Source organism: Conger conger, chromosome 6 (genome assembly GCF_963514075.1).
Source record: "Conger conger chromosome 6, fConCon1.1, whole genome shotgun sequence".
In the NCBI taxonomy this organism is placed as follows: Eukaryota; Metazoa; Chordata; class Actinopteri; order Anguilliformes; family Congridae; genus Conger; species Conger conger.
Window position 1 is genome coordinate 19,354,453 of NC_083765.1, and position 9,649 is coordinate 19,364,101.

At 44.5% G+C, this 9,649-nt stretch overlaps 1 protein-coding gene across 2 annotated transcripts; it reads right to left on the reverse strand.

Moving 5' to 3' along the window:
* Nucleotides 1-637: 637 nt before the first annotated feature.
* Nucleotides 638-4,475, reverse strand: LOC133131062 (protein sprouty homolog 1-like). Of its 2 annotated transcripts, none has more exons than XM_061246166.1 (2): nt 3,955-4,475; nt 638-2,424 (listed from the first exon to the last, which is right to left on the reverse strand). In XM_061246166.1, exon 2 carries the CDS (start codon nt 2,370-2,372, stop codon nt 1,434-1,436), a length of 939 nt encoding a protein of 312 aa, XP_061102150.1. In that variant the 5' UTR covers nt 2,373-2,424; nt 3,955-4,475; the 3' UTR covers nt 638-1,433. The 2 variants fall into 2 exon arrangements, with proteins under 2 accessions (XP_061102150.1, XP_061102153.1); XM_061246169.1 differs by lacking the exon at nt 3,955-4,475 and adding an exon at nt 3,169-3,448.
* Nucleotides 4,476-9,649: the final 5,174 nt, after the last annotated feature.

Genomic DNA, 9,649 nt, shown 5'->3' on the forward strand with positions numbered 1-9,649 from the left:
AACCAGAGCAGGAATCTGCAACCAGGCCTCAGTTTGACCTTTCGCCACGTTTGGTTTAGTGGTCAGAAAGTTTGGTCACAACTAAATGACCCTTTTTCCTCTTTTTCACCCCAATCCTGGTTCATTCATGTGGGTTTTTTGAAAGCTACGGATGTGTCAGTAAAACACCCAAGACATTAGCTATTACTGTTATGTGGGCTGCAACATGTTCTTAAATATTGTACAATTAGCCTGCATCATGATAAAGCAATAGCATGTACACCTGATGTAAACTACACAAACCAGGCAAAGGAATAATAACCAGAAGAAGACTCGCCCAACCTCTGCAGCTAAGCAATACAGAGAAAACAGCACAGTTTTAAGTTCGTTTTTTGGGGCTCTGAACAGTTACAATTCCAGAGTGGAAATCATTCCCATTTTAGTCAACAGTATCTCTTCAGTTTTCTTAGAAGCAAAGCAATGGCTTCCAAGAGTGCCAATAAGCATGTTTGTCTGTCCAACTATAGGCCGATACCTAAATCTAAAATAAGGGTTTTAATTAACATTTCTTTTGATTAATTTAAATGTGTCCAACACCCCCAAGCTGAAAGAAAATCTTTAATCATTATGCTCAAAGATTAAGACACAAGACAGTAAATATTGTTCATTAATTAATATATTTTCTGCATTATAGTTAACATAGTTTTTCTTTTGTGCCACCCTTTAACTTTTCAGTAAGTATTGATATTTTGTTATATTCAGACATGAGTAAAATTTCAAGAATGTCTTCTGCAATAAATATCATAAAATAATACAGCTTCACATAATAAATATTCTTTACAACAAAAATGTTTTTAGCAGACATTTTCTTTTAAAAATAGTCAGAATTTATCTTTATGATTTTGTACATAAAATTTACAAAAACCAAAAAAAACTGTAAGGTAAGAAAACACAACAGCTGTGGCCCGTGAACACACAGAATGACAGTGTGAGCAGTGTGTCTGGTGGAAACTGTAAGAAATTGTGTTTACATGATTCCCAGTAAAAAAACAAAGCCACAGCTTGGTGTGGTGTCAACCAGTTACTAAAGAAACAATCTTTGTTACTATGGATATCTGGTAACAGCTACATATTGCCTAGATAGTCCTTCACAGATTTGGTCAGAGGCTGTTCTCAGAAGACGCTTAAAACACAGTGTTCCCCAAGGAAAGAGAATGCGTTACAGCTAGTCAGGAGTGTTAAGAGTTTCTTAAGACAAAGAGAATGCAAGGCCAACGCTGGTTTATAGTTGGGTTCTTTCATAAAAAGTGGTTCCATAGTCCCAGTACAGACATCTTCCATGAAGAAGTAGGGTAAGTGGAGGTGCTTAGGTTCTGATAAACATTAATAATAATCTGAGTTATTTTTGTTATTATTATTATGGATGTTTATAAATCCCTCTCCAGTAAGGTGAGTCAGGAGGGTTTTTGGGGGCTCTGGGGTGACCAGTTGTCCAGCTTGCAGTAGACGGTGTTGGAGTTCTTGCAGCGGCAGCCAGGGCGCTTGGCTCGGTCGTAGCACGACTGTCCAGCGGCGAGGCAGGCCCGGGCAGGGGGGTAGCACAGTAAGCAGGGGAAGATGGCCGACAGCAGGCCCATACACAGGAAGCGGGAGGCGCAGTGGGAGCGGGAGAGCGAGCAGGGCCGGTCGGAGCAGGACTCCCCCGCGTCGTCACTGGAGCAGTGGTAGAACAGGCCCTTCACCAGGCACATGCAGGTGCCCTGCTCAAGCAGGGACTGGGCTGAGCAGAGACACTGACCCCCACAGGCCAGGCAGGAGGGCAGGGGCCGGGGGGCCGCACACTCTACACACTTACACCTCCCGCACTGCTCACACACAAACCGGTGACTGGAGACGTCCTGCTCCTGTTTCCCCAAGGGTTTCAGGACCTCCTGTACCAGTCCCGAGGGCTTGGGCTGGGTGCATATGGTCCGATTGGCCGAGGGCTGGCTCCGTACAATCCGATTAGCCCTCGCGGCGGGCGACCGTCCCAGAAGGCCCTGCTCTGATGAGGCACTGCTGCTGCTCCCGGAGCTGGCGGAGCGGCTCAATGGTGGAACGCGTGGCCCAGGCGGGGACCCCAGGGGCTGCTGGGTAGGGCTCCGGCGCTCGTAGTTGTTGTTGACGTTGACGCGGACGATTTCGTGAGTCCTCTCGTGTTTCTCCAACCTGGGGACAGGCCTGGGGACTGGCCTCCTGGGGGCCGAGGGGCCCTCGGTGTACTCATTGCTGCAGCGGAGCGCCCTGATCTGCTCCAGAGACAGGACGCCCGAGCGTTGGAGCTCCCTGTCATACTCCAGCCGCGGCTGGATCCCCGCTAACGGGCTGCCCCCAGGGGCACTCTGGAGCTCCATCTGGGCCGATCACTTCCCACCCTCACCACGGGCCTGGCCAGCATCTGCAGCCCTGCGGAGACACAACATGATGAGAAACAAAATACACGCACTGCTACAAACACCGTCTGAACACAGAGCCTGGCACAGACCACTGCCTCCAACCGCTTCCTCCAGTTAGAATGGATTCACATTAAAGAAGCACAAAGAAAAACATAAAACAGCCCACCATTTTCATTTTCACCACAATAAATTACAAAGTATCTTAAAACATAAAGGCCACTGATGTGGATTTGTGATGTTGTGAATAAAGCGACATTAGCAGGCTGCTGTTGGCGAGACTCCTCTGTTCAGAGCCGCACCGATACTTCCCTCCTTATTTGCATATGTAAAGCTCGTTAACATTAAAATGCACCACAGCAGCGAAGCGAGGACACCATCTATAGTGACAATACGTGCTGCTTCTTCAACAATACGGCTGACAGTTTTCAAATGATGGTGTGATGGCAACTGCATTCAATCTAAAAATTAACATGAACGCACGAAGAGCAGGGAGGGCAAACAACCTCAAAGAACTTAAAAGGTGAACGAGTATCAACAGGAGAAAGTGCGTGCGAACTTTGGGCCACTGTAGCTTTAAATATTAAGAAAAACAAGCGAGTGCTGGAACTGTGTACGAGCACGTTTCCGACCTTAGAAATACTTTTGTAAAGCACGTCGACATCGCAGTCGATCAAAACTGTAAAATGGCCACTTCCGAAATAAACAGTCTACAATTTGTGTCAGACAAGACAGAAAGGACAACGGTGGGCCTTACCTTTATTAATTTAGTTTCATAAATACTCGAAAAACGCATTCCCATTGGATAGACTTGTAGAAACCACCTCGTAACGTAGCCATTTATGTCGTTTCAAAAAGTAAAATAAAAATCCCGACCGAGCGAATTCTGCCTAAATGCAAGATGCTGTAAAAGAAGACTGTCCATTCCACTCGAGCAATCCGTTAGCATGTAACATGTCTGCAACGGTTCAGGTTCTGTAACGTATTTAAGTCCCCAACACACGCCACACAGCAGCGCGTTCAGACGGGAGAGCTGCTCCCTCTCCAAAGGCAATCGGAGGACTGATTGATAAACACCCAGAGAGGAGAGGAGGGAGGGAAAAACTTATGAATGAAAACAAGCTCCGTGGGGGAGGGGTGTCTGTTAGTTACAGAGAGAGCCGATCAAAGTAAGCGCGCTTGGGTTTCTCTCCAAGCACAAACTCTTTGTAAACAGTACCTATACAAGTGACAAAGGATAATGCTCGCTGGCGATAAGCATTAAGTACAACAGGCACCGTTTGTGCGCTATGTACCCACGTATGTGGTGTACTGGTGCGTACAGCTACAGTACATTTCAGCTGCATCGACATCAAGAGACATTAATTAGCCTGCATCATTACGAGTTTTTATCGTGTTGGAGAGTTGTCAGTATGGGTACAGAAAACGATGCTTCAGAAGTGTGAACACATACAGTTATCCTGAATGTTACACGGATATCGCACAGGTTTCACATGTTGGTAGCAAATATTGAAACAAGATTTATGGGAAACGGACTACTCACCTAACGTTGCAAACAACCATCCACGAAAGATCCATCAATCAGTATACCAAAGAAGACACGTCCATCCAAGTATTTACTGGGCCAGTTACAGTTTGTACATATCACTTGTAACGATTACTGTAAATCCAGACCATGAAAAGACAGTTGCTCATCGATTTGATTTTTCCAAATTCGTGCAAAATTGCAGCATTATGTTCCAGGACTTGTAAATCCTCCAACAGAAGTAGTCTTGTGCACCCAAAGCAGTAGTGATAAATTAGGAGGACGATCTGAAGCTGGACAGAACAGTTTTTATCGAATAAAGAGCAGAGTTTCTAAACGCATAAAGCAGTGCGACCTGTCCTTTACCTAAAACGAGCATGCACTCAGAAATTAAACGCAAAACATCGGAGTGGCTGTATTCGCGTTTGTTGCGCAGAAAGCTCCGCGACTGCTGGCTGCTGTTCGCTGCGAGGCTCCTGCAGCACTGAATGAATGAGAACGCGAGGACGCGCCTGGGACAGACTGGCGCGCTCCCATTGGCCGCTCACCGCTCAGAGGAAGGATGCAGCGCTTCCGCTCTTAATTCATTGGGCAGCTGCAGGAGGCTGGGCACTGCGGAGATGTGAGCACTCTTTTTAAGGTGGATCAGCTTTTACTGCTCGCAATAAAATTTAAGATCCGTTTCCGCCCTTTTGGGACGAGCCTATAACGGCGCGGTCACTTTCCTTAGCGCTTCCAGAATCCGGTCATACCAAAGTCATTACAAGATAGCAGGCGCAGTAGCCAGGATACAGCCACGTATAGATTATCATCACTCAAATAATTCCTATTATTCATATCCATTAGTGAGCAATATTTAAATCAAAGATACAACTAATGTAGGCTATTCATTAAAATACAACTATTACAACTACTAACATTGGAAACTTAATTTAAAGCGATTTCACGTTTTTCCTACATCAACAGAGTTTAGTTTAATCTATATGTCTACCCATCTATCGATTTAACTGGTTAACCTGGCTTACATTTAAACTACCATTAAACTCGTCCAAGTAAAATAAAAAGACACGTGATGCAGTTGCTGAAACGCTCATTAAAAGGCAGCAGCTGGATCCTAAGTATCATATCCCGCATTTACCCACAGACATCTCACAAGAGTTCACTCAGTTCAAACACATCGGTGCCGGTTTGTAGTGTGTGTGTAGCCTAATTATACATGCGTTTGGATTTTAGTTTTTCTAGAATATTCTAGTTAGAGAGGCATTTGTTACGGACATTTGAATGATTTTCAACTAGTGATTAGGTCGAAAAATACGCTAAATGTAGTAAGGCGTAGCGTCTGATTCCTGGTGCTGCAGATGGCTGTCTATAACATGTCCTTGCGTGTGTACTGTCAGTCTCTGCATTCAGCGCACGTCTACATTTGACTTGTCGCGCTACCTTAAAAAAGAGCTCCCGAGGGAGGAAAGAACGGACTCCGCGCTCTGTTCTTGACTGTCTGGGTTGATTGGTGTCAAGGATGCATTACATCCGGACCCAAGACAATGAGAAGTTCAATACAAATTCAATCCCCTCTATTCAAATGAGAAGTAAATAGATAACTGACCTTTAGGACAACCTTCAGACTACCAAAGCTGTTAAAACAGACAGTTTTTTTAAGGACAAGCGAAAACATCTAGTGTTATTTGTTTGTTAAAATGCACTTTAAAATGGATGTCCACACTGTTTTATATACTGATAATATATTTATAATGAATACAAAGGGACAGGGAAAGTAATTCCACATCAAAGGGTAAGGAACACTCGCGTTTTAAGGCGGAAGCATGGAAGGAAATAGCCCATCAATTAACGAGTTTATTACCAATCACCAGCCTGATTAAGGGACGGTAATAGCCAGTCAACACGGACCATGGACCGTCTGACTGCTGCTCTGTCCGAACGAAAGCGTAAGGAGCTTAACATTAAAAGGGGTTATTAAAATACTGACCGATTGTAAAAAGATAAGGCGCACACCGCTGCGTTGGTCGACCTCACAGAAATGACAAATTGTACAGCGTCTCTCTCTCTCTCTCTCTCTCTCTCTCTCTCTCTCTCTCTCTCTCTCTCTCTCTCTCTCTCTCTCTCTCTCTCTCTCTCTCTCTCTCTCCCCCCCCCCTCTCTCTCTCTCTCTCTCTCTCTCTCTCTCTCTCCAAACCTCAAATCAGTTTTAAGTTGTATTTCTGGTGGTTGAACTTAGCACCACTTTTGTGGAATGCTAGTGTGGCAATAGTCGCACACACAGCACACAGCTCAAGGTTAATTTACAAACTTGATACTGCAGTACCCTGCAGGAAGAAAGGAATTATCATATACCGGGGCTCATCCATCTTGTTGAGCTGTAATTTCATCCCCCAGTCACTGCGCTGCATTCTGAGCAGTCAGTCTCTCAGTGCAGAGAAGAAGAAGAAGAAGAAGAAGAAGAACTGTCTCCAGGGGTTAGTACAGAAGTCTGTGCTGTGGAATATAGCAGAAATTTGGCAATGATGAACAGACCTTCCTGTGGCACATTCAGACATATTAGAGAGGACTCCTCAGCTCCACACACCCACAGATATGAGCTGTACCACCTCCCATTCAGGTACCACCTCCCATTCAGCATGCCCTCCCCAAGCGATAAATACACCAGAGAAATCAGCGCTCATTCACAGCTTACCTGCAAGATTTGTGTGTGTGTGCGTGTGTGAATGCAAATGCCTGTGTGCCTGTGCCAGCATGTGCGTGTGTGAAAGCGTGTCCATCTGCCTGTGCCTGCATGTGTCTGCCTGTGTGTGTGTGTGTGTGTGTGTATGTGCGTGCATGCGTGTGTGCATGTGTATAGCAGATGTGTTTTACTCCAGAGAAGTGTGTTAACAAACACAATAATGGCAGGGACATATTTGTCTTTTGAGTGCAGAATGTGCCGGTTCTTAGTTTACCGCTGAATTATGTAACATTAAAAGCACGGTCTATCCCCGAGGAGAGGTCACTGAACCAGCTGTGGCTGGAAACACAGATTTGCATTTTCGTGCCTCTAATGAGGCTCCGTTCCTGGCACTTCTCCACCACTTCCCACCCTTCGGAAGTGATTCACCTTGGAGCCCCGGGCACAGTTTCCCTCATTTCACGGAATTCCTGCACTGCAGAATCAACCAAAAGTGTGACTAAAGCTGGGGTTAGGGATTACCGCTTTGCTGCCAATATTTTTGAAACTATTCAGAAATTTGTGGGCATTAGATTAATTAAACTGCATGATGTACAGAGCTTGTCTGGCTGCCAGTGCATAATGCACACTCCACATTCTCCTGTGGGGTTCTCATGTGGGGTTCAGAGCATGGGAGTGTGTGTGTTTTGGATATATAACCATCTGTCCTGTTTCTCTGTGAACGACAGGGAGATACAAGGAGGCTGCACACACTGCTCTGAGACGCTGATGGGAGTGTTAATCAAAGGGATCGTAACTGTGCTTCTCGAGTGTGGCTCTTTATTCTAACCAGCACGTACTATGAAGCACATCACTGTTTAACAACGCTGGCTGTCTTAACCAGGCAGGTGTGGGCCAGATGTCCGGAAATGGCTTCTCCTTATTCCAAAGAGCACAACAGACTGCAACGCACTGGAGGCTGACTGCAAGACACTGACAACAGACTGCAACACACTGAATCGAGACTACAACACACTGATGACAGACTACAACACACTGAATTCAGACTACAACACACTGAACACAGAGTGCAACACATTAAACACAGAGTACAACACATTAAACACAGATGTCAAAACACTGACAACAGACTACAACACACTGAGCACAGACTACAACATGCTGAATACAGACTACAACACATTGAACACATCCTACAACACACTGAACATAGACTTCAACACACTGAGCACAGACTACAACACACTGAACACAAACTAAAACACACTGAACACAAACTAAAACACACGTAACACGGACTACAACACACTGATGACAGACTACAACACACAACACACTGAACACAGACTACAACACACTGATGTGCATTCCTGTTTACTGGTTACTGTTAGGTCCTGTGTTGTAAGGGTCAGAGTGTCTCGTGATAGTTACACATAATACGTTTCAGCCACTATCAATAATCAGCTCCATGTTAATAAAGGTCTGAAATGGAAATTAGTGTATTTGGACTGATCTTAAGTATTTCAAATGAGTTTTGGGGCACGGGAAATAAGTATTATAGCTACATATTCTTCCCTTAAAAAGCAGCTCAAAACGAAGAGAGTTGATTTCAGAATCCAGGACCTATTAAAGCTTATATCAGCCTCCTTTCCAGCCATACACGGTTGGGTATAGCTTGGAAAAACAGCTTAATCATCCTCATCTAAAATCTTTGGAGTGACAAATCCACAGATGATTTAGCAGCTGTTATGGTTTTTCTGACTGCTGGAGAGGAAATGGAGGCTCTGTGACCATAATGGCATTTCGATAGCAGCATTGCTTGCGATCTCTGCTGATTTATTCTGTATTGGTGGCATTGCTCGTGTTCTTTGCTGGCGGTTTAACTGGGGCAGTAATGTATTTAAACTTGTGGAGTGGGATAACTGGAGTTATCCAACTCCGGATGCACTGGAATGGCTTCTGATGGAAATGGCCCGGATCTGGGAACGATGCGGAGTTCCGCTGGGTGACATCACCGCTGGCATGTGTGACAGATTCTTCCTCTATTCGCCCGGCCCCAGGGGCATTATGGGACAGCAGCTGGAGGGCAGGCCCAATGGGTTTAACTTTCTCCCCTCATTGACAATATTTTTATCTTATTTAGCAAACCAGTAATAGAAATAAGATTGTAAGTCTGAATATAAGACTTCAGACTGATCTGGATGCTTTCCTGCTATGATGGTGAGGCAACAGCACTGAGGCTGAAACTGAGAAAGGGTCACTGAGAAGTAGGCTATTAATTACCAGGAATTATTAACAGTTTTGGGAATTGACTTGATCTGAATATACTTGTTGAGTTGCTGTTTGGATGACTGCATTGGAACACGTCAGTGATGGAAGTCCATAGTTATGGGGAGGAAACTATGAGAACAGTACAAGAGCGACAGTAGATTTGCAACATTTTAGCGAAATATTGCAGCAGCAGCAGCATGTAGCATATTCATGGCCGAGTGAGACATTTGAGCCTGTAACTGCCGGGTTGTTATGGTCCTGCTCAGTATGGGAAGGGCTGTAAGTTTTGGTCTAATTAAATATGTGATTAAATGGTTAAATCCAGAAGTACGGATTGCCTTGACTTTCTAGATATTAATCAGTTAGCCTTAGATTTTCTGCTGAGGTTTTGAATGATTGGTATGTTCTAGGGTAGATTTAAGTTCCTTACTGTCTTTTGTTTTGGAGGAATCATGCAGATGATATTCCACACTTGTCACTCACACTTGTCATACTTGTGTGAACATTGCTCAAACATTGCTCAAAGCTGGCCCATCCTTACAGGTTTTTAGAGGATTATTTCTGTAATTGCTGATTTGATTACACCAGCTCTAATAGTGGTCTCAAACAATTGAAAAATATTGACCACTGCAGAAAGATCTCATTTTCAGGAGGAAATTAAATAATGTGTAAATCAAACAGCAGCCACTAGGCTTGGCAGTCACAGTCACACAGTCACAGTATTCAGTGTGTAAATGAATGTGATGATATGTATAGAAACTG

Coding starts and splice junctions, on each gene's coding strand:
- LOC133131062 (XM_061246166.1), bottom strand. CDS start 2,372: ATGGAGCTCCAGAGTGCCCCTGGGGGCAGCCCGTTAGCGGGGATCCAG.